This window comes from Sminthopsis crassicaudata, chromosome 1 (assembly GCF_048593235.1).
Source record: "Sminthopsis crassicaudata isolate SCR6 chromosome 1, ASM4859323v1, whole genome shotgun sequence".
In the NCBI taxonomy this organism is placed as follows: Eukaryota; Metazoa; Chordata; class Mammalia; order Dasyuromorphia; family Dasyuridae; genus Sminthopsis; species Sminthopsis crassicaudata.
Genome location: NC_133617.1, coordinates 583,549,434 through 583,575,385, shown reverse-complemented (window position 1 = coordinate 583,575,385; position 25,952 = coordinate 583,549,434). Strand labels below are relative to the sequence as shown.

Here is a 25,952-nt window from a genome sequence, read left to right as displayed (position 1 = left end):
GGAGTGGTTTGCCATTTCCTTCTCCAAATAATTTTATAGATGAGGAAACTGAATCAAACAGGGTTAAGTGACTTGCCCAGGGTCACACAGCTAGTAATATTTGAGGCCATTTGAAGAGGCAAGGATGAATGATGATCTGCACTGTTGGAGGGAATATCCACTTCAGAGGTCACAAGATTGTTGAATTTATAAACTATACATTGGATGTAGGAGTCTGAAGGTTTTAGATGCTGAGTAATTGATGTGTTGTTATAGTGTCCTTTTGTCATGATTTGACTTAATTGAAGAAATCAGGAATCTTTGATCATATTATGGGATATTTAAGTTGTATGGAATTCTGTTCATTTTTATTTCATAGTATTATGAAGTTAAACAGGTGGATGGGATTATACAACCTTCATGATCATTGTAGGCCTAGGCTTGTGGACATTTTTATAATTCATAATCAAAAGAAGGAATGGTGATTAGGCTGACAGAGAGGATAGCTGTCATTGGGCATTTACTTTATGCTTGTAGTTCAATAAGATGGTAGCGCTTTACAGAAATAACATAAGGACATCAGTGTTGGGCCTTCTTGCTCCAAGCCAGAACTATTTACCTTTAGTTCATGTTAGTCATCAGAGGCAGGGCACTGGATTTGTAATCAACAGAGGACAGGGTTTCAGGCTTATCCTAGTCAGCACTCATTAAATACTTTTTGACTCTGTGACTGGGCAGGGCACTTCATCTTTCTTAGCTTCACTTCCCTCATTGTGACAAGGAAATCATAATTACAGCATACACTCATGGAGTTGTGAGGATCAAATGAGACAATTCTAAAAAAATTAAGAATATTATGTAAATATTGGCCATAAAAATAAATAAATATCTTTTTCTGCCACAGTTATGAAGTATAGAATAAATATAAACTTACAAAATCTGAACTCACATTTACAGGATGGAAACCACTTTAGAAGTATTATAAAGTGGCATTACTAATACTTAGAAATTTAATTTATTATAGACATTTTTATCTGAGAGATCCTGTTTGCTCAGGAAATTACTCCATTAAATTATATATGTAATTAACTGTGAAATTTTCTTGACAATCATTTGTTTTTATAGAATATTATGTTATGTTTTTAATTATGTTTTTAACAAAGTACAATTTTTAGGGCTTCACTGATGTGCAAAGGGTAGCTATTGAAAAATCCCAAATTTATGATAGGGAAACAATAATAATTTCAGTCTACTTTCTAATATCTGTTAAAATTAGTTTCTGCAGGACCCTAAAAGTAAATACTCATGAAGTCATGCTTGGCAGTAAGACATAGGAAAATGTGTAGACAGTACAAATGTATAATACAAGTTGCATTAAGAACTCAGTGTTGTTAATCTCAGTTTAATCAAATACTTTAGAATTGTCATTTACTATCTGCACTTATTCTAGTCTTTGTGTCAAGGATGTAGTTTATGCATTGTCAAACTGCAGAAAATATCTTTTGTTTGATTTTCTCAATAAAATTAATATTGTTACACTTTTTATGTTTTTATTTAGTTTTTGTCGGCATTCGATTCTAGATTTTGTCAGCTGTTGTAATCCAGGTTTCACGCTTCAGGTCTTTAGATAATATCATTTTATTGAGAATTTTGCAGAAGGATTTTCTTGTTTTCTCGGTGGCTCAGCTAAAATCAGTGAGTGGAAAATTTTCTCAGATTGGTTTTTGAAGATACTAAATAAATCCTGTATCAACCTAACAGACAGCTGCCTTTTTCTTCACTTCTTTTGTATTTTTGAACATGAAGTGAGGGTCATATTGATTGGAAGATCACTAAAGAAGGCTAAGCCTCAGCAAGAGTCTTCCAAAAAATGGACTGTGCTAAAATTGCATGTAATACTCCAGCATTTGACACATTAAACTAAACTGAGTTCATAACACATTTTAAGAATAGCTTTCTTTGTTGCTCATTTGACCATTCCTTGCTCCTCCAGGAAACAGACAAGGTTATGGAGGATGGTGATCATGACTGGAAAAGAATCAGGTGACCCATGAAACACTAGAATGAAAAACAAAATGTGCCTCTAGGATGGCTAGTGATTCTGTCCATTTTGGGGGGAAACTTGATAATATTGAATGCAATATAGTAATTTCTTTATAACAACCCTGTTTCTATTTTATAGGATAGTCTCACTGTCAAGCTAGTAATAAGTGACCTGGTTATAGTGGATCCAAAATGACTGGCTAGAGAATTATATTAAAAGAGTAACAACAAATAGACTACTGTTAGTCCGGGTTTATATAGTGCTCTAAATTTGGAGAGTGTCAAAAGGCTTCTCTAATTGTGAATTAGGCTTTGAAGGAAATTGCATAAACTCTGTTAGGCCCCTGTAATACAATGAGTGATGTAGGGGAAAGAGTATCTTGGACAAACCAGTTTACTCCTGATACTATTTTTTTATAAAGTGGGGGTAATGTTTGGCCTCTCTGTTCCATGATGGATCCATGTTCCATCAGATGTGTGATTTTCTCTTTGATCTAATACAGAGACAACACTTTGGATTATTGTCTTGATTTTTAATAAGATCCATGCCAGAGAAATATTATTTTTAATTTGCGATAAATGCTTGCCTAACATCCTTTCTGCTTATATATACACTTGCTGAGATCCTTTATACTACTGTTTATACATAGTAGAGACTGACTACTTCATACTCTCTTTGGATTATTTATAATTTCAGTGCTAATAAAGACATTCTGATTAGCAACCATCAGTAAGGCAATATTGTTATTAAAGCGATAAGAATTTATGACAGAATCCATGAAAGAGGAGGATTTTTTAAAGCACAGAGGTTTCCATATTGATCCATCCCAATCCCATCAATTCTGATCCAAGTTCATTTGTCCTTGATGAAGTGTGAAAATGCTTTGAAAACGTAATATATGTAATCACAAGATTGTACTGGACCATACTCTGGGGTGGCTGCCTCATTTTACAGAGGAGACTGAAGTCCCAGAGTTGAAGTGACTTGTCTAAATAGCAAAAGTGGGATTTTTATTCTACAAATTCTTGGCTCTTTCCGCTATTTGGTGCTGCCTCTGATGAAGATCTTGAGGACAATCTGAAGGCATAGTTTGTTGTAGAGCAGAGTAAGAAAAATAATACTGGTTTTAGGAGAAGAACTGAGATCCAGTCTTATTGCTTATTAGCTGTGACCTTGCCTCAATCATTCTTCCAGAAGGACCTTGAACACATTGCTTACATATTTTTTCCCAGTGTCTTTTCTATGCTAGTGTGTGATGTTGTTTGATATTCTTTTCCTTTTTTGGTTCCTAGGTTGAGAATTTAGGGTGGTTGTTTTTGTTGGTTGTGATTATTTAAATTGGGTGCAGGTGAGGGGAATTGAAGAGTAATTGCTATTTGATAAAAGGACAAAAATATTAAGAGTTTAGTTTTTCTTTACTACTTATTAGAAAACAGCATATAATCAGACTCTTTTTAGGGAGAAACTGAAAGGAGTGACTTAAAGCATCTGACATTCAGAACTATTTATCATGTATACTTCATTTCAACTGGATTAGGAAAATGTTATTCACTGGATTCTCCATGGGAACATAGAAATAGCTTTGTTATACAGAATCCTTTACCCGCCCCTCTCTTTTTCTTTCTTTCCTTTTCTTTCTTTCTTTCTTTTTTTTTTTTTATGAGGCAATTGAGGTTAAGTGACTTGTCCAGGAAAACACAGCTACGCAGTATTAATTGTTTTTGGTTGTATTAGAACTCAGGTTCTCCTGACTGTAGGGGATGGTGTCACTGTACCAACTAGCTGCCCCACTGTTATAGAGAATCCTTTACCATACTACTATTTTATATATATTTCTCTTGATTTAATCTCAGTGATAGTATTTAATTTCTTTTATGATATGAGTAAAAGACTAAAGCTCTTTCCCTAAGTATGAATATCATGTAAAGTTGGCTGATTTAATAGTGCTTATGAATAAAGAAAACAATTCAGAATAACCTTAATTAACATGATAAGAGGTTTTAAATAAAAATCAATCATTATTAATCTAAAACCCTTATGATCCTGAAAACATCTTAATATTATTAGGGCCCTAAGTGTCAATGCTGTGAAATTACCCATGCATATATCTTGTAAATAAAAAGCTATAATAATAATAATAAAAAGAAGTGACTATGAAGAAGGAATATATTTCATGTGTGGAGAATGGCTACTGAAGCAGTGATTTGGTGGTTTGGAGGGAATATAGAAGGAGAAGATGAAATAATAGATATATAAAAAATAGAAAAAGACTAACTTGACTAAAACATAGAGTATGGGTAGGGGAGTAACTAAAATATAGAGATGGGTAATGGTGCTAAATAGAAAGGTTGTTGATAGTCTATGAAGACCTTGAAATTAAAAAAAAAAATAACATCACCTACAGCTTTAAAAAAAGAAGTCAGTGGATTTAAGAAAATCTGTAGTATGCCCATAGAAATGATTTCCAGGTTTAAATCACCTAGAAATATAGTAATCAAGCTTCAAAACTTTCAAGTCAAATACAAAATATTATAACTGTCTAAGGAAAATACATGTACCATATGCCACAGACGTGCACGTTGATTCATAGCTGCTCATTCTTTTTTTTTTTTTTAAGACCTCTAACTATTTGAAAGTTTGTCCTTACATTAAATTGAAATTGTGGCATGAATCTTGCATTTTTATACCCATTGTTAAACTCCCTTTTCAATGTAATTCAGATCATAAGATTATAGTGTTTTTTTTTTTTTTTTTTTTAAAGATAGAAGGGACCTTTGAACTATCTAATCCCTTTATTTCACACATTAGGAAATAGCCAACAAGGAAGATTAATGATCTGTTTTCCAAGGTCACACAGGTAGATGGAGGAGACTGGATTTAAACCTAAATTTGTGGAACCCAAATCTAATGTCTTTCCACAGTAAGACCTGCCTTTCTAATTATACTGAATAAATTTGAGATCCATTACAAGTAATTAAAAAAAATATTGTTAGGGCCCTGCTCTTACTTTAGTTAAGTACTTATATAATTGCCTTACTGGCTTAGTAAACAAAGTTTAACTGTCTAGCTTTGGATACATTTAAAAAAATCATATTTATTTGCTTATTTTCTGAATTTGTGATTACTTACATAAACAGTATAGATACATCTCCATTGTGAAGTGAAATGATTAGATTATATGATCTGTAAAGTCTCTTTTCTCCAAAGTTCTTATTCTATAATTCTAATAATTTTCCTCTGACAGATAAAAGTTAAGGGAGATAGAGAATTTCACTACCACATTTTATCATAATTTCAAAATTTTGAATGTTAATATTGGTATTTCATGATCCTTAAAACATATCCCATTTTACTGAAAAACTTTCCCAGTAGACACATAGAAATTTCTAAATAGAATTTCTTAAAATGCAGCTTTAAAAATTAATCTATATTCCTTTTTAAAATTAATTTTATAATTATTACATTTTTAACAGTACATATGCATAGGTAATTTTTTTTTTACATTATCCCTTGTACTCCCTTCTGTTCCAAATTTTTCCCCTCCTTCCCTCCACCCCCTCCCCTAGATGGCAGACATTCCCATACATATTAAATATCTTATAGTATATGCTTGGTACAATATATATGTGCAGAACCGAATTTTGTTGTTGTTACAAAGGAAGAATTGCATTTGGAAGGTAAAAATAATTTGGGAAGAAAAGAAAACAAAATGCTCACAGTTTACACTTATTTCCCAGTGTTCCTTTTCTGGGTGTAGCTGATTCTGTCCATCATTAATCAATTGGAATTGGATTAGCTCTTCTCTATGTCGAAGATATCCACTTCCATCAGAATACATCCTCATACCGTATCATTGTTGAAGTGTATAATGATCTTCTGGTTCTGCTCGTTTCACTCAGCATCAGTTGATGTAAGTCTCTCCAAGCTTCTCTGTATTCCTCCTGCTGGTCATTTCTTACAGAACAATAATATTCCATAACATTCATATGACATAATTTACCCAATCATTCTCCAATTGATGGGCATCCGTTCATTTTCCAGTTTCTAGCCACTATGAAAAGGGCTGCCACAAACATTTTGGCACATACAGGTCCCTTTCCCTTCTTTAGTATTTCCTTGGGATATAAGCCAAGCAGTAGCACTTCTGGGTCAAAGGGTATGCACATTTTGATAACTTTTTGGACATAATTCCAGATTGCTCTCCAGAATGGTTGGATTCTTTCACAACTCCACCAATGCATCAGTGTCCCAGTTTTCCCACAGCCCCTCCAATTATTTGTTCCTGTCATCTTAGCCAATCTGACAGATGTGTAGTGGTATCTCAGAGTTGTCTTAATTTGCATTAAGATCAGTAGTAATTTGGAACACTTTCATATGAGTGGAAATAGTTTTAATTTCATCATCTGAAAATTGTTCATATCCTTTGACCATTTTTCAATTGGAGAAGGACTTGATTTCTTATAAATTAAATTCTCTGTATATTTTGGAGATGAGGCCTTTATCAGAACCTTTAACTGTAAAAATGTTTTCCCAATTTGTTACTTCCCTTCTAATCTTGTTTGCATTAGTTTTGTTTGTAGAAAAACTTTTTAATTTGATGTAATCAAAATTTTATATTTTGTGATCAATAATGATCTCTAGTTCTCCTTTGGACACAAATTCCTTCCTCCCCCACAAGTCTGAGAGGTAAACTATCCTATGTTCCTCTAATTTATTTATGATCTTGTTCTTTATGACTAAATCTTGGACCCATTTTGATCTTATCTTGATATATGGTGTTAAATGTGGGTCCATGTAGTTTCTGCCATTATATTACTTTTTAAACAAAGAAAGTGGAAAGTGTTAATTGTAAAATAATATGAAAGTATTTCTATAATGAAGACATTTAAATGTGTTTAAATTTCTCTTTTTTTAATCAGTGAATTTCCATTTGTGAGGAGACATTATCAATTATTATAAACAGACTATTTTTCTTTACAAACAAAAATTGATTATTATCAACACTATGGGAAGCATGATGTAGTGGATAGAATGTGGACTTTGGAGAAGAAAAACCTGGGCTACAGGCCTGGCTTGGAAGTGTACTGAATAACCACAAAGAAAATCAAGTGTCTAAGGTATTAAAACTCTAAATTACAGGTGAAAGTTCTGGAAGAACAACAGCAAAAATTATAAATGCACTATGTGGGATGATTTTTTAGTCATGAAATAACTTATAAAATTAAACATGAATATTAGTAAGTATACTTGAATTCTGGGTCTAAGTGATTAACCTCAACAGAACTTTAAATAAATCAAAAGTTTGTAGGAGAGAAAAAAAGCAAATGGCAAGAGAACATACTTATCAGGGATTTATCTTAAAACTTCCAGGACATGTTTTGGTAGGATCACTACTCAGTGGTTCCATAGTATGTCACATATAAACTTTTCTGCTCAGCTTCAAAGGCTCTGTATAATCTTGCCATAATCTTGCCTCATTCTATCCGGCTCTTATTTCCCACTCTCTTCTTCAATAGATGGACTCTGAAGCCCAGAAAATGTGGGTTCGGCTTCTCCTCCAACATATACTGACTGTGGCTCGCAGCAAGTCATAGTGCTCTAGGCCAAGTAGTGTCTGATTCTAGGAGAACTGGCAGTCACTAACTCATCCTTGGAAGATAGAGTACTGGCCTGGAGTCAGGGAGACATCTTTCTGAGCTCAGTTCTGGCCCCAGCCACTTAGCAGCTGTGTGACCCTTAGCAAGACACATAACCTCTCTGCCTCAGTTTTCTCTTCTGTAAAAATGAGCTGAGCAAGGAAATGGCAAACCAGGCCAGTATCTTTGTAAAGAAAACCCTAAATGGGGTCATGTAGAATTGGACATGACTGAAAATAACTGAACAGCAATTTTTATATGTGGTTATATAGTAGTTTAGTTTTAAAATGTAATATTATATTTTATATATATTTATTTGGCTATTTGATTTTTTAAAAGTCTCTTAATCTGGTTATGGACATACTTGGGGATGTTGCCACCTGTGTGACACTTTTGCTTTTTTGGCGATTCTCTTTAAGATTGTACATTGCAGAAAAGGCATTTGCCCATATTGGTAGGCGTTTCCTCATCAAGTTGTTGTGTCTGCCTCTAATACATTATCTTCTTCAGCCTCCTCACTATTCTCCAAACAATCTATATTTTCACTTTCATCATGCTTTGGCTTATTCTACAGAACTAATGGAATGCCCCCTCCCCACCTTTTTATCTGTCAGAATCCTATCCATTCTTTAAAGTTCCCTGAAATCCTACCTCTTCTGTGACTTTTCTCCATCTGTGTTGACATCTCTTTGTTTAGAACTCTTGTTCTGTATATTATTAATATCATATGGTTTAGCCTGGAATGCACCCCTCCTCTCTTGCCTAAAAGTGTTCTTCAAGATGAAGTATAGTTACTTCCTCCTACATGAAGCCTTCTTTGATATGCCAACTGTTAGTGCCTTTCTTCTCATACCACTCTGTAATGAACCACTTTGTTTTTATTTGCAATTTATTTTTAAAATTTTTTCCTGTAGCTCCTTTAAAGATCAATCTTTTCATTATTAGAACAGTGCCTTGAGAGTAGGAACTGTTTAATTCTTTGTGTTCATATTTGCAGCATATTAAGAGTTTAATAAATTTTTTTCCTTATTGCTAGAATTTAATTTCTATTTGTTTCATTTATATTTGTGGAAGCTAAAGTTTAAGATAGCTGCAGGCTAGTGCCTCTTATGTCCCCTATAATTTGGAATGCATGGGGCATCCTTCCAACCATTTATATATATTTATGTCTTTAGCTCTGTACAGTGGAAATTTCTCATGATGATGGACGTTGAGATATACAACAAGCTTTTCAGTTAAAGTGTTTTCTGATTAATCCCAAGTTAACAGAAAATTATCTGAAATACTCCAGTAAGAATTTCAGCTTCTTGAGTCTTTTTTTTACATTTTTATGTAAATGCTATAGTCACAGTCATGATATTTAACATCTAGTTATGTGGAGGGAAAAAAGAGAATGAGGAAGAAATTAGGTAATTGAACTGTGTGTTTAAAATTTGTTAGAATTTCTTATTTTGAAGGATAATTTTACATAAATGAAATACTTATTTAAAATTCAAGCTGTATTGATTTGGAAAGCGCTTTTGGTGGCCAAATGACTGATTGTGTCTTTATTTAGTTCTCAATTTCTGTATAAACTCAACTGCGATTTTTTTTTAGCTGTTTTATACCATTTTGAAAATACTTTCTTCATGTATGTTAGCCCTCTTAATTTCTGTTTTCCAGATCATTACTTTAGAAAAATAATGCAAGAAACTGAATAAATTTTAAAATGTCACAGACAAAATATAATTAAAATGAACATCATAAAGTATACCATTTGTCTTATTAGTGTGAGTTTTGTTATTGTGGTTATGCTATTAGAAATCTCATTCATAGCCTGTAGGACCTAAGTAGAAGACCAAGCTAGTGCTTAGTATCTCTGTAATTGGTGTCAATAAGTAAAAGTTATTTTGAACCTAGAAGTAGTGGAAAGAATTATTTACTTACTGTTTTCTACTTTTTCTCCTTCTCTTAGCTCCTAGTGGTAAGGTTACAGTGTTAAATGAATTTTTCTCTATATCTGTTTGAAGAAAAACCCTACTTCCCCCTTTCATTGTGCTCCTCGATCTAATCTTTTGACACATTAACCAGAAGTATTGGAGACAAGGATAAACCCAAGAAGGGGTTCATAGGTTAATTTATGATTAAATTATAGTTTAGATTAAAAAAAAGTTAGTCCTAAAGCATATGGGGTATAAGAGAAAGGGAAAGCCCTATATTATTCAATTAGACCTAATAAATTAAAAACCAGAACCATCCATCTACTCATGTAAGTGATCCAATTCACATCTCCTGCTTCTAACCTTCTAACTTGTTTCCACTCAAACTCAATTTTTTTTTTTTTTTTGGAGGCTGGAGTTAAGTGACTTGCCCAGGGTCACACAGCTAGGAAGTGTTAAGTGTCTGAGACCAGATTTGAAGTCGGGTCCTCCTGAATTCAAGGCTGGTGCTCTATCTACTGCGCCACCTAGCTGCCCCCTAACCTTCTAACTTGTTTCCACTCAAACTTGCTTTTAAGATAAAAAAACCTAAAAATTTGATTTTTATGGATTTCTCAAATTATTATTTAACAAGTTTTTTTTATATTGTTTTTTTTTTGTTTTTTGTTTTTACATTTTTCTTTTCATTTTAAGTATACCATATTTCAGCTGCAGTGTGAGTCAAGTAGACTTGAGAGTTAGATTGGGAAACTAGTCATTGTTTTTATAACATTTTTTCACTGGGGAATTGATTCTCAATCCTAAATAACTTACATATTTTAAAAGTGTGTGTGTGTGTGTGTGTGTGTGTTTATACATACTTAATAAAAACCTAAGGGGGAAAGCCCAAATAAAATGCAAAGAATCCATATAATTAGACCATTTACATTAAAAAGAACACAGAATTAAAAACAATAATAATAACATTTTTGTGTTCCTTTCTCATTTCTTTTATTTCTGTGCTCCTCTGTAGCTTTATTAGATTTAAAAATATAGTTTACTGTTTTTCCAATTCTGCTTTTCTGAACTTTGTGTTATTGTTAGTTTGTACTTCACTAGTTAAATTTATGTTATGTCATAAATGTGAATTTTTTTTGCATTGTTCTTTCTACATCTTCCAATAGAGATCTATCTCACATACTGAAAATCTTTCTCTAAGTCTTTTCATGTTATATTGGCACTGGTACAACATGGGTCTAGCTATTTTAAATTTCTTATTCTCATCATTGACCTATCTCCTTTTATGGCCACATATCTCTTAGATGGCATTTTCTGTATGACAGAAGATTTAGAGTTTTATGTACTACATCCTGATGTTTCTGTGGGATTCTTAATTTGTGAAATAATTTTTAAGATGAGGGAATTATTTGAGTGTTTATTTGATGACTAAGATCTGAATAGAGATGAATATGTAAAATGTATTAAGTTTTTTGTTGTTTGAGGAATAATACAGATAGAAATGATAACATAAAACCATAATTTTATCAGAAAATTTCAATTTTTCTTCTGTTAATTATGTAGTAGTATTCCTAATATTAAACAGAATTGTACAGACTTTTTTTTTCACCTCTCTCTTCTTTTAGTAACTTCTCTAAAAGAGATTAGAAGCAGTAAGGTAGCCAAAAGACAATTGGCTCAAAGGCAAAGACTGAAGAATCTTGAATAATCTACTAGCTAACTGGATTACTGACCCTTGAATAATTAAAAAATTGCCTTGAATACCACGCATTATTTTTGAGTATAATTTAAATTTACTTTTTGTTCACTACTAAAAGAATTAAAGGGTAACATATCATTTTTAAATTCTAAATCATTCAGTCATTCCTTTTTCTTCAGAAATTTAGAAAGTGTGGAACAATAACAAGAATTTTCAGTTCAAGATTGGAAAAAATGTGGGCATCTTTTAAAACTCTGGTTTTTGAAAGGGAGAAAAGAAGTTATAAACATTTAAAGAATCATTGTTAATGAAAGAAAATTTAAGGCTCTAGAGAGGCTTGCCTTCCTCCTTATTACCATATAAACAAAAATCAGTAGACCCAAAACACTTAGGATTCACTTTAGTATTTCTAAAAAAATACCCAAAGTATCACTTCACAGTTCTTTCCCCATAAAACATGAGTCATAGAATAGTCTAGAATCTGAATTTTAGAACAGAAAGTGACCTTGGAGCACTTCTGTCTAGATTTGTTATTTTTAAGCTCCCTGAGGAGAATCAAGATTGTCCTTCCAATGCTGTATTTATAAAGATTTTTGGAGCTTCGCTGAATCGTTATTGTGTAGTACCCATCTACTTGTATTCACTTTTGTAGTATTATCAGTTCTGATCTTGTCAAACACAGCCTGACAGCTTCGGACATGAGATGGCCTAATTAGACTTTTCTTTTAAGAAAGCTCTTGTCTGTTCTCGAGTATTTTTTTTTTTTTTTTTTTGTAAGCATTTTGAAAGCACTTTGGATTTTATTTTTTCTTTTCGTCATGAGCCAAGGTGTGGTGGTTTTCTTTTTTGTTACTGTTTTTTTTTTCTTTTGATTTTTTTTAATTTAAATTTTTTTTTTCTTTTTACAACAAAACTTGTGAAATTGAGGGCCCTGGTTCGGTTTTCTTTGAGCTAGAAAAGGACCTTAAATTCAATGTTCACGGGAAGCTGAACAGGCTGTGGATCATAACTTTTCTAAAAATTTATTCATCCTCTCCACCTCCCTTTAACATAGTGACTTGGAACACTCCATTCATATTTACCATATTGTCTCCTACATATCATTAATGACAGGCTCTGGCCATTAGTGGGACTAATTTTGAGCTTTGTTCATTTGGATTTGCTAAGCTGTAACTTTCCCGTATTTCCCTTTAGCTATGTTTCCCATTCATATCTCCCCCTTCCCCGTATGTGCTCTATGAGAAGAGGTGCAAATATCTTTTTCTATTAATATTAGAAATAAAAATCCCTTAATATTATATAAAGAAACATGCTCAAGCAGTAAATCTAATTATGGCAGTAGTTCCATGCGGGACTGTAATTTATTTGAGAAATAATCTTAAATCATCTACATGAACAGATCTTTGCACTGAATGTTGGAGGAAACTGAGGCAGCATAAAGTCAGAGATCCAGGTTTAAGTGTTGCTTATCTACCTACTTTCTGTGTTATCTTGGAGCAGGTCATTTCACTATTTGGTGACTTGATTTTTTGATATATAAATATGATGGAGTTGATGTATCTCTAAGGTATCTTCTAAATAAAGCTGGTGATTTTATATTCCCTCATGGAACTTAAAATTTAGTCAAAGTATTATAAAATGCAAGTAATTGTCATGCAAAATAATACATTTAAGTTCCTAAGAGAGCTATAACATCTAATACTATGTGAGCCTGAGGGGAGTAGATTTTAAGTTCCTTCAGAGTGAGTCTTGTGTCAGATCTTTTTATTTCCAACACTTGGCACAGTTTTGCACATCTTAATAACTATCAAGATCTTTCAATTTTTAAAATCTGTTTGGACCTTAACTTTCATTCAATTTGTTAGCTGTCCTTTCCAACTTAGTGTCACTTGTGAATTTGATAAATAGGCCTTCTCTAGCAAATCATTGGTAAACATGTTAAACCCTATAGAATCAAGCATATAGTCTTGGGGTACTCTAGTAGAAACTTCCCATCAAACTGACCTCCATCCACCCAGTTTTGAATCCACTTAACTTTACTACTTAATATATATTTCCAATTTGTCCATAAAAATAGCATGAAAGATTTTGTAATATTCTTTATCAAAATATAAGGTGATGGACACAAAGTGCGGAATGAGACATATTTTTTTTAATATAGCTAATGAGAAAATTTGCTTCTCTTAACTAGGCATATTTGTAGTAAAAGTTTCTTCCCTCCATCCCTCCTTCCCTTTCTCTCTCTCTTCCTTTCTTCATCCTTCCCTTCTTCCTGCCTTCTCTTCCTCTTTTCCTTCCTTCCCTCCTTTTCTTTCTCTTTTTCTCCCTCTCTTCCTCCCTTCCTCTTTTTCATCCTCCTTCTCCCTCCCTTCATCCTCTCTTTCTTCCTTTATTCTTCCTTTTCTTCTTCCTTTTTTTATTCCATTTGTCTATCCTTCCCCTTCATCTTTCTTGATTGTTTATTTCAGGAATGGGAGTGAAAAGCATTTAGTAATTGAAAAAAATTAAAGAAAATAAATTCTTTCTAATACCACAAAGGACGTGCTACTCAGTATTGTAACTTTCCATATTGGCAACTAAAGGACACATACAGCTAAGTAAAACAATACAATAAATTCTTTGTTAAAATCTAATTAAAGTATATCTGTAGTATTCCTCTGATCTAGTTGAGTTGTCTTTTTTTTTTTTTTTTTTTTTTTTTTTAAATTAGAGGCTAAGTCCAATGATCTTGTGATGAAGAGAACCATCTATATACCCAAAGAGAGGACTGTGGGAACTGACTCCTCCATGAGAATATAAGCTTCCCCCCCCCCCCCCCCCCAGGCAGTTGGGGTTAAGTGACTTGCCCAGGGTCACACAGCTGGGAAGTGTTAAGTGTCTGAGACCAGATTTGAACTCAGGTCCTCCTGACTTCAGGGTTGGTGCTCTATCCACTGTGCCACCTAGTTGCCCCAAATATAAGCTTCTTAAGAACAGACTCTTTGCATTTTAGCTTAAACATGGTACCTACCTAATGCGTAGAAAATGGTTTGATGATAAATGTTTGTTGGTTAATGGAAGGAGTATTCACACTAATGATGTCACATATCTGCTACATGTTGATTTTGTTTATGTAAGTAAAAACTACTATTGTAAAAAAGATTCTGCATTATCATCATCTCATATTTGTTAATTACTTACTGTATGGTAGGCACTATTCTAAGCTCTGGGTATAAAAAAAGGTAAAACTATAACCCCTGCCCTCATATTCTAACATGTCAGTCAACATTAATGACTCATGGCTAATTCATAAGTTTGTGCCTTATTGATTGGTTTAAAAGCAGATATTGTATGATTAAAATTAACTTTTTCATGGCCTACACTCTCTTCAAAACATATGCATAGATAATTTTTCAGCATTGACCCTTGCAAAACCTTATTTCCTCTCCTTTCCCACACTCCCTCGACTAGATGGCAAGTAATCCAATATATGTTAAACATGTTAAAATATATGTTAAATCAGATATATGTATACGTATTTATAGAATTATCTTGCTGCACAAGAAAAATCAGATCAAAAAGGAAAAAAAGTGAAAAAGAAAACAAAATGCAAGTAAACAAGAAGAAAAGTGAAAATGGTTTGTTGTGATCCATGCTCTATCCCCACAGTCCTCTCTTTGGGTGCAGATGGCTCTCATCACATTGGACTGGCCTGAATCATCTCAATGTTGAAGAGAGCCATGTCCATCAGAGTTGATTATCATATAATCTTGCTGCTCCTGTGTATAATGATCTCCTGGTCCTGCTCATTTCACTCAGCATCAGTTCTTCTAAATCTCTCCAGGTCTTTCTGAAATCATCCTGCTGGTTGTTTTTTACAGAAAATAATATTCCATAACATTCATATACCACAATTTATTCAGCCATTCTCCAATTGAGGGGCATCCACTAAGTTTCCAGTTTTTGCCACTACAAAAAGGGCTGCCACAAACATTTTTGCACATATGGGTCCTTTTCCATCTTTTAAGATCTCTTTGAGATATAAGCTCAGTAGTAACACTGCTGGATCAAAGGGTATAACACAGTTTGGTAGGCCTTTGGGCATAATTCCAGATTGCTCTCCAGAATGTCTGGATCTGTTCACAGGCCCACCAACAATGTATCAGTGTCCCAGTTTTTCCATATCCCCTCCAACATTGGTCATTATCGATTCCTGTCATGTTAGCCAATCTGACAGGTGTGTAGTGGTATCTCAGAGTTGTCTTAATTTGCATTTCTCTGATCAATAGTGATTTGGAGCACCTTTTCATATGACTAGAAATACTTTCAATATCTTTATCTGAAAATTGTCTGTTCATATCTTTTGACCATTTATTAATTGGAGAATGTCAATTTGAGTCAATTCTCTATAAATTTTAGAAATGAGGCCTTTATCAAAACCCTTGAATGTAAATTTTTTCCCCCAGTTTATTGCTTCCCCTTTAATCTTCTTTGCATTGTAAACTCTCAATCTTGAGTCCCACTCTCCTGATTGGTGTCTCACACTGTCCTTTATTCTAAACATGTTCTCAGCTTGTCTGCAATTTACTAAACCATAACTTGCTTAATTCTTCCTTTTCTATGTTTCTGACTTGTTTTCTTCTATTCATATATGCTCAGCAAAAGGACACAAAGATGATTCTTTTTATATCACTATTGGAAAATGCAATAAATCTTATCATGTCAGTGGTTGAGTTGAAGAAATTATTTTAAGCACCAGTGAGCAGAGTACTTTGCTGACTGTTAGGAGAGATAGGGTTAGATAAAGTAACTCCCCTTCCTCCTCTCCTATTCCAGAGGCCCATTTAAATAAATCCAAATTAATAATCCATTGGCACTTAAAAACAAGTATTAAGTACTTAAATACTTTTTTTCATTCATTCTGTAATTAATAAATCATCTAGACTATACTTACCAGATATTTGTTGTCATTGAAAGAAAAGATTGAATCCTTATGGAGCATGTTGGTTGGAGGTGGAAAATTGATCACTGGGTAAATAACTGAGCAGTTCTAGTTTTTTTTTATTTATAATTACTCACTTTCCTTTTTAACATCTAAATCCCCCAATTATTCAAGAAAGTAGCAATATCCTAAAAGATTTAGGAGCTAGTTGGAGTAAAGGAATAGAAATGGCTTTAAACAATTACATTTTTAAAATCTTTGCATAAAATGAATAGAAATGATGAGTTTACTGAGACACTACTTTTTTCCCCTATTGGGAAATTAATTCCTAACAGAAGAACTGGGCATTGGCTCAGCTTCATCTCAGATTCCATAGAATAATAGAATTCTAGAGCACAAAGTGACCTTAGCATAACCTTTTGATTCATATTTTAGCAATGTATTCGTTATACTTATTCTATAGTTAGCTATAATGGAATTTTATTTTTTGAGAACATTAGTGAATCAAAATATCATTAATAGGGGGTTGAAGAAGCTTAGTAACTCTGGCAATTATGTGATAATTGATGCATCCTTTATACCTATAACTTATTACCCTTTCTTTACTTTTTCTCTTCCCTCAACAGATTTGCATCTGCTGGAGATGATGGAATTGTGTTTTTATGGAATGCTCAGGTACGTGCTGGTTTTAAATTAATTACATAATAGTAATAGAACTAAATATAAAACTTAAATTATATGCAATATATACTTTTCTACATTCAGATATTAAATGATTGATGTTTTATACTTATGACAAATTGTGATAAATATAAAGGAAAAACATCTCAAACTTTTCCCACATTGGTTTAGGTTTGTTAATTGTATTAGTGTGAAAAACTCTCCAGGAACAAATACCATTATTTTGTCTTATAGTCTTGAAGAGTCTTCAACATAGATATTAAGTACCTTGCTTGTGGTCAAACAGCTAATGTATCATACAGAGGCAGATCTTCTTGACTCTATGAAGGCTCTCTATTCATTATGCCATGTGCCTCTATTTATTCTTTCTCCTAATAAAAGAAATATGAAAAATAAAAGAAGTCAAACTTTGTCTTACTGTTTGAAGCAATGAAATATAAGCTCCTGGAATGTTTTACATTTGACTTTTTGGAAACTGTAAAACGAAATGGACAAATGTTTTGAAAAGCAGAAGAGAATAATATAAAATAATGAAAAGTATAGGGATTTTGAAAGTATATACATTACCTTTTATAAGCAAGATTTATCATAACTTGTAATATTCTGGCAACATGTAATATTTTTGGTACAAGGTTGATCTCTTAATCTTTTATCTGACTTATTCCAACTTATGAAACTTTTTCTAGCAGAATTATATGTGTTAAACATTGAAATTTAGAAGTGGTTTCCTTTATTTCAGTCATGATGGTAGTTTTTCTTCCATCCTATAAAACTGCTTCTCCAGTGTGTTGATTTCCAAAGAAATAGTGGTGCTATATCTGATGACACTGGTTTACTAGTTTAACAAAGTTGAGTGTTATTATTGTTAATTGAAATCCTTTCTGACCCTAGTCTTTCAGACCACTGATTTGTTGTTAATTGTGTGATTGCTTTTCTACCAAGCATTTGAACACACATTTTATGACAAAAAAGTCACCTTTTTTTTTTTTTAAATCTTGGAGAAGTTATATATTTCCTATAAGTGTTCTCCAGGTGTTCAAGCTGAGAGGAAACAGTTTAAGCTTATTGGAGAAGTTCTTAAACTGGAATGGCATTAGTGACAAATATTAATCCTGTTTTGGCCTTTTAAAAAAGCAATATTAAAGTGTTTTCAACATACTATTTGGATTTTCCTGCATTCTTAAAAGCTGCACCTCAGGAGCTTCCAGTGACATGTCATACATAGCTGGAAAGGCTGTGACAGGTGAAATAACTGAGCAACTAAAGATTTGATTTTCTGACATGTTGATTTATGATTTATTAAACAATACATGGTGACATGTTAGTGACAAAATATGTCTTTATTGACCATCATCACTAGATTTGCCAAATTGCCAAAATGTGCTTTGAGACCTAACAGCTTTTGACAATCATGTACTCAGTTGTGTAGGGGTTACAGTATGTCTCAGGTGAGAAGTATCATTGAAATCACAGGTATTTGAAGTATTTTTTGATAAAATTTGTTCAGAAGATCTTGAAATATATCAATAAGTACTCAGAAGTTTAGGCTAATTTGAGCACTATGTGCACTTAGATCTACATTTCTTTTTTTTCTAAATGGATATGTCTCCCAGGGAACTTATTGCCTCACCAGGAACATTGTCCTGCCCCACAGGGACATGCACCTAACCTCCTGGGAAATCAGATTGACACCTTGAGAGATCTCACTTACCACTAGTAACACCTCATTGACATTCTTTTAAGCATATTTCTGTATTTGTCAAGTTGTGAAAGAAAAATCAAAACAAAAGGGAAAAACTATGAGGGGAAAAAAAGCAAACAAAAAAGAATAGGTGAAAATAGTATGCCCTGATCTGTATTTAGTCTCCACAGTTCTCTCTCTGGATTTTCATCCATTGGAAAATAGAAAATTCATTTTACAAATCTTTTGGAATTGTCCTCTATCACAATGTTGCTGAGAAGAGCTAAAACCATAAGAGTTGATCATCACACATTCTTAACTGTCACAATCTTATAATGTTCTCCTGGTTCACTTCATTTAGCATTAGTTCATGTAAGTCTTTCCAGGCTGAAAACCTGCTCATCATTTCTTAATAGAACAATATTTTATTGCATTCATACACCATAACTTACTAAACCATTCCCCAATTGATGGGCATCCATTCAATATACAATTCCTTGCCACTACAAAAAGAGCTGCTATTAACATTTTTTGTACGTATTGGTTCTTTCTCCTCTTTTATGATTTCTTTGGGATACAGACCCAGTAAAAATACTGCCGAATCAAAGGATATACACAGTGGTGAAATGGGGGAATTTAAAAAGTTGTCAGTTATAGAACTCATATCCAAGTTCCATGAGACTGGAGATAAATTGTAGGTAACATAAAATTCACAAATGATTCATAGTTATAACACTATTTTTACATCTGTCCAACAAGCATGTAAAAATGCAGTGTTGTTCCATTAGAGAATAGCTAAGAGTTGTTGATAGCTATTTTTAGTTATTATTTTTATCACTTGGTAAATTTCTGTTATATTGTAGAAAATTGAAACTGTTCTATGTTATAATTTTGAAATAGAATTTATGGATGCTTTGTATGTGGTGATTCCTCTTAGTATTGTTATTTAAAATTATTTAATGTATGAAATCAGAACTTATTAACTTTTTTTTTCAGACCGGAGAAAAGATTTTTGAGTTCCATGGACATACACAAAAAATAACAGCTATAACTGCATTTCCTTCCTTGGATTCTTGTGAAGATAAAAGTCAATTGATCTTAACAGCATCTGCTGATAGGACTGTTATTGTATCCTTAAATCTGAAGGAAAAGGAATGTTTTGCTGGGAATGGAAAGGAGATGATGCTTTAGCTTTGAGTTACTAGAGACCAGAATTTAAACTTTTGGTATGCTAAGAATGATTATATTTTCATTTTTGTAGGAACAATAATAATAGTTTGCTTTCCTATAGTTTTAATGATCATATGTAAACTATCTCATTATCTTATATATATATTATCTCCCAATAGTCCTGTAAGTTAGAAAGGATAATAAATAAGTCTTGTTATCTACCTCTTATGGTTATGAAAAATGAAACTCAAAACATTTTGTACACATTTTGTATAATTAGAAGATCCAGGGACAAAGTTTGAATCCAGGTCATGTGATTCTCCAGACTGATGCTGCTTCTATTGCACTGATCTTTCAAAAAGCATCAAAAATCCACATGATTAAGTTGTCTTATGATGTCTAGAATAGAACTAGTGAGTTGTCTTTTTGCAAAATGCTTTTCCAAAGATGGTCTATTTCACCTAAACTCTTTTACTTAAATAAAGGAAAATGAGATTTTCTTTCAAGACTTTTGTGCGGGCATTTTCAGTATTGTTGGTTTTGTTTTCTTTTAACTTCAAAGAAATAAAGACTAATTAAATGGAAATCAAATTAAATTTTTGCTATTATTTTCAAAAATAGAGACTTATCATTAATAGGCCAGAGCAGGTATTGCTTCATGAAAGAAATCTCATTGGTGAGGAAAATAAGAGATGCTATCTCCAGGGTCAAAGTCTCAGGTTAGTGCTAGAAGGGACCTTTGGAGTAATCTAAGACCAGAAGCTAAGCTCTTTGAGGACAAGGACTGCTGCTTTTTTGTCTGTTTCCCATTGCCTTACCAAGAATAGGCACTTAATAAATGGCTATAGATGGTGCATAAGTCTAGCTTAGCCTTTGTCATTTACAGATAAGGAAACTGAGGCCACAGATGGAGGAAGAAATGAAGCCAAAACCCCACTTCTAGTCCTTTAACTTCAGCAGCACATTCTTACCATTATCCCCACCTGGCTCTCTCTACTGTTGTAGGACTTTTTTTTTCCTTGGAAAAGATAAAAACACACCCAGAAACACTTAACATCTTTTAAAATTGTGTTAATACTTTTACAATACAGAATCTGATCATATTTACTTGTTTATAATCTTGAGGGTAGAAATTTTTCAAAGAATGGCAGCCTGTATTACAACTGAACCTCATTGATTCAGCCTAAGATGGTCAATTGAGTTAAAAAATAATTTGAAAGAAATACATTATTATCTTTAGAAAAAAATTTCACATGTATCTAATATAATATGTATTTCCATATGTATTTTTTATATAAAATTTTCCACTTGAATTAATTACTGTTATTAGATTTCTAGATATCAGTCTGATTTGACCTTTTTAATGAATAAATAAGTCATTTACAAACAATAGGATCAATTCCTTTACTATTTAAAGTACTTCTGAGTAGCTTAAACATCTGTTGCAGTCTCTTTATAGTATTAATTTAATGTAAAATTCTTTCAGGAATAGTGCAGAATTAAATGTTAAATTGCTTTATGCTGAATTATCACAAGTAACTAATAGAGGTTAAGTAGTTAAAATTTCTTTCTTTTTTTTTTATTCATGTCTGAGTTTTCTCTCTCTCCATATATACATTTGGATACGTTTGTCTGTCTCTGTCTAGCTATGTATTTATTTGTCTACTTGCTTGTTTGTGTGTGCGCGCGCGCGCGCGTTTGGAGTAGTTAGAGAAAGAACAAAAATATCTGGCAAAACCCTAAATAATCTAAGGCAGGATTTGCATTTTTCACCATGATAAGAAGACCTTTTGTGAATGAAAAACAGGGATATAAGGATTAAATCTGGTCCTATGATTTTGTTGGTTTGGTTAACTAACATGTGGATAATGAAACATCCATTACCTACTTTCTCTGCAAATTTGAATCTGAGAAAGGTCAAAGAACACATGGATTCTCAGCATGTGAGGCATCAAAATTATTTACTTATTTGCTTATTAAAATATTCCTTTTTCCAACTACAGATCTCTTTGTGGTTACATCTCTGTATACTGCTACCACAACAATATAATGCAACAAATTTAATGTAGAATCAGATATGAAAATCCAGTTGTCTAATAAAGCCAGACAATTTAAAGAAATTTGCAATTAAATTAAACTGATAATTTTCACTTTGTTGTTGTTGAAAATACAAGGTTTTTAAAATAAAGTAGATTAATAGCATGTAATGGGTTTATTGTCATTTTAATGAATCAAGTATTTTTTTAAAATAACCTATCAGTTTTAATTTTTTTAATGCGATAAAGTCTTTTGGAGTCCTCAGTAATTTTTTAAGAATGTAACAGGGTCCTGAGACCATAAAGTCAGAGTACTAAAAAATTATGTGACTATAGCTCATACAGCCAATTTATGTTAGAGATAGCACTTGAATCTGTGTATCTTTGTATGTTGGTTTGGTTTTTCTTTTAACTTCAAGGAAATAAGGATTAATTAAGTGGAAATCAAATTTAATTTTTTGCTGTTATTTTCAAAAAATAGACACTGTCATTTTTAGGCCAGACATAATCTGTGTATCATAATGCATCTTGGCTTAATTAGTGATCATTTATTAGTATAGAGATAGTCTTGATTTTTTTTTATAGTTAAAGAAAAGTGAATTTGGAGTCCAAAGATGTGAATTCAAATTTTGGCTCTGCTATTTATTACCTGTGTGACCTAGGGATTTGTTTTATCTCTCTTGTCCTCCATTTCCTAGTCTATAAAATGAAGGAGTAGGTAGTTCTGGAGGATGTTAAAAACTTTTCTGGCTACAAATCTACAATTGTGTTCTATACATACAAAACTTTTTTTTTGGCTGTTCTAAGTAATTTGGTAATAATATCTCTTGGACAGAAGATGTAGAATGAAAGATACATTTTTGAATGGAGATGATATGGGAATTCTCCATATATACATATGTGTCTGTCTCTGTCTAGCTATGTATTTATCTACTTGCTTGTTCTTGTGCATGTGTGTGTATGTGTATAGTTAGAGAAAGAAAAAAAATCAAATCTTGCCTTGTTTTTCTTGACTGTGTATTTCTTCCAAAGGTTTTGTTTTGTTTTTCACTTGTCAGAGCAAAGTCAGAAGAGAATGTAAATGCTTGTTAATTGAAATACAAGTTTAAAAAATAATGAAATCTCTTAAATACATACATTATTGTAGATCATGCTCCTTTTCCTCTCCTAAGTGAATTGATGTTTTAAAGTATTAAAACACTAGAGTTTTTAAAAATTATGGCAAAAAGGAGAAGCCTTTAATATTGAAAACAATTACAAGATAGGCATCTCATAATAAAGACAAAAATGTGTTCAGAAACTACTTTGCATTTCCTTAATATTCAGATTTGGGATTGTGATACTGGCAGACAAGTTCAGAAAGTGTCATGCTTTCATTCCACAGTCAAGGTAAATGTTGGGGTTTGTACTAATTTGCTTTTATTGCTTTGTTTGAGAAATTTTAAATCATGAAACAGATAAAGGGAAAATTCTTACATTAACACACATTGTCTTATATAAGCCTGCATTTCTTTGAAGATTATGCATTTTGTGTATAAGTTTCATCTATTTCTCCAAGACTCAGTGGTGAAAATGTTTACTGCTGAAAGACATAGAGTTTTACCTAGACTTTTACCCAGGGAAGTCCCAGCCCTGTGAGTACCATTTATTGAAAAAGAATACCCAGGTGACTCTGTTGCCAAAAAGCATATTGTTTCCTCAAAGAAGTGAATGCTTAGGTTCCATTTTATCCCATCCCAGATGGTGAGTGAGGGATATAGGAATAGGCAAGAGGAAGAAAGAATGGGTAAATATAAATTCTTGGGAGATCATTCTAATTTAATTATGTTACTCATTTCTAAGGTAAAAATATGAGAAAATCCTGGAAACCTTCTCTGCACAGGTAGACTTAATGCTTTGGATTCTTCATGAACCTCTTGAGTCCTTGCTCCTCATCTTGAAGTACATTTGCAGTTGCTTAGGATTGGATTTATGAGTAGCATGGAGCGGCTGGTGTTTACTATAGTTATGAGTAAGGAGGGTTGGTTCTCTTTCCCTTGATCATTGTCATCTACATATATAGCCAGGAGAGTTGGAATTAGAGCAAAAGAGAATGACTGGAAGAAGGTACATAATACTTGGTACCAGTCTTAGTGCTACTTCTGGACATTCATCCATGCTAATTTCATTCATGGTATATGACTATGCAGAATTAAATGACTGGCTTATTTTAATTTTTTTTCCTTTTAAATGAATATTATTGATCCCTCTCTCACTTTCCATTTGATCTCATTTCAGGAGAGGAGGAATGGTTTTACTTAACCAACTAGACACCTAGCTTATCAATTAATGGACAATAAGTCTTTTCTGTGCTTTGATGCTACTATTATTAGCAATCAGAAAACAAAAAAACAAAAGTTTTCTGGGAACATTTTAGTTACTGGATCTAATTTGGAAGTCCGGGAAAACATATTTCTTGATAAAGTCACATGAGATTTACTGTTGTCTAACAGCTTATGGCAATTGGCACATAATGTTTATCTTGTTCAATCTTTCCAATCATGTCTAACTTTGTGACCCTATTTGAGGTTTTTCTTGGCAGTGGTACTAAAGAAGCTTGCCATTTCCTTTTCTAGCTTATTTTGCAGATGAGGAAACGCTGGCAAACAGGGTTAAGTGACTTGCCCAGAGTCATATAACTAATAAGTGTCTGAGGCTGAAGTTGAGCTTATAAAGATAAGTCTTCCTGATGCCAAGTTCAGTATTTTATCCCTGTGTCACCTAGTTACTTTTGGCATATGATAAATTAAGCACATAATAGGTGCTTAATAAATGCTTATTTAATTGAATGAATTTATCATTTTAAAGAAAAATAAATGGGAAAATGTAGCCAACAATTCTTCAAAAGAAAAAAAAAAGAATTTGTATATGCCAGAAGTCAATATCACTTTCCTAAAAAAAAAATCTCATAATTTTCTCTAAGGAAAAAAAGTTATATTTACTAAAACATCAGTGATTTTTAATATAGATTCTTAAATCTTTTCAACTTTCAACTCCTTTTCCACCCGAGAAATTTTTATGTGACCCCAAAAATATAGACATGTAAAATAGGCATGCAAATCAAACATTTACTGATAATACATCATAATTTTATGACCCCACATTCAGTTACAAGACCCCATAATGGGGTCATGAACCACAGTTTAAGATGCTGAGATCTATAATAGTAATAGAATATTTTTTGAAAATTCTAATTAAAGCATTGATTTCTTTAACATCTCTTAGTTTGTATGGCCTAAAATGATTCCAGTTCAAAATATCTTTTACTTTTAAACTCCTGAAAAGGTAACTACAATTTCAACTCCCCACATTATTCAAATTTCAAATGTTAATAATAAAAATATGTTTAAAGTGCTAAGGGGTAAGGGAAGATAAATGTCTGCTTATGTGTTTAAAGATGGGAAGAAAACATGTTTTTTCCTCCACTTTCATCTACTATGGAAAACAATTCTAGAAACAAGTTCAACTAAAAGTATGTTTAATTAAGTAAACATTTATGAAACCCATTACAAGACTTTCTGGGAGTTAAAAATTAGATGAGACACCTGATAGAGCTTACAGCCTTATTTTAATGTCATTACATGGGCAGTGAATCAGAATGACTTCTTGAAAAGATTTTTAGAAACACTTTTCCTTACTATATCTATTTTGAATTCATCTGTAATTGGCATATTATAAAAGGTCCACACAAACAACATGATTTAGTCAAAAAAATTAAAAAAAAAACTGTTTATATTGGAGGCAGGAGAGAACTGGAAATAAATCCTTCCTTTGATACTTAGGATTATAGGGTTTAGAGTTGAAAGAGACTTTAGTGGACATCCAGTTCAATATTGTTATTTCCCTGGTAAGGAACAATTTGCCAAAACAGCCCTACAGAGAATCTGAGAGCAAAAAAGCACAGGACTGAGATTCTTTTCTAGAAAGAATGAGAAACAAGAAATTGTGCAGTAGTCTGCGTAGAATGTGCAGTGTTTGTGTTTTTGTCACAACCAGGGTGACTGTTATCTCTGTTTAAAAGATAAGCTACTTTCTCTCCTAAAATTGAAGGTAAAGGGATTGAAGAACACATCCATATTCTTCAAATCACCAAGAAAGTGTTCCTTCTCCTCCCCCCTTTTTTAATGAAAAAAGCTTTCAGTGTGAATAA

At 32.6% G+C, this 25,952-nt stretch overlaps 1 protein-coding gene across 6 annotated transcripts in view; it reads left to right on the top strand.

Annotated features, from left to right (window-relative positions):
* Positions 1 to 25,952, top strand: part of WDR41 (WD repeat domain 41) — a 73,400-nt gene that overhangs the window by 9,849 nt on the left and 37,599 nt on the right. For all 6 annotated transcript variants that reach the window (XM_074282327.1, XM_074282325.1, XM_074282326.1 and 3 more), the window contains exons 3-5: positions 16,822 to 16,870; positions 19,554 to 19,685; positions 23,090 to 23,152. In XM_074282327.1, coding sequence (XP_074138428.1) covers positions 16,822 to 16,870; positions 19,554 to 19,685; positions 23,090 to 23,152 — 244 coding nt within the window. The remainder of the gene's footprint in view (positions 1 to 16,821; positions 16,871 to 19,553; positions 19,686 to 23,089; positions 23,153 to 25,952) is intronic.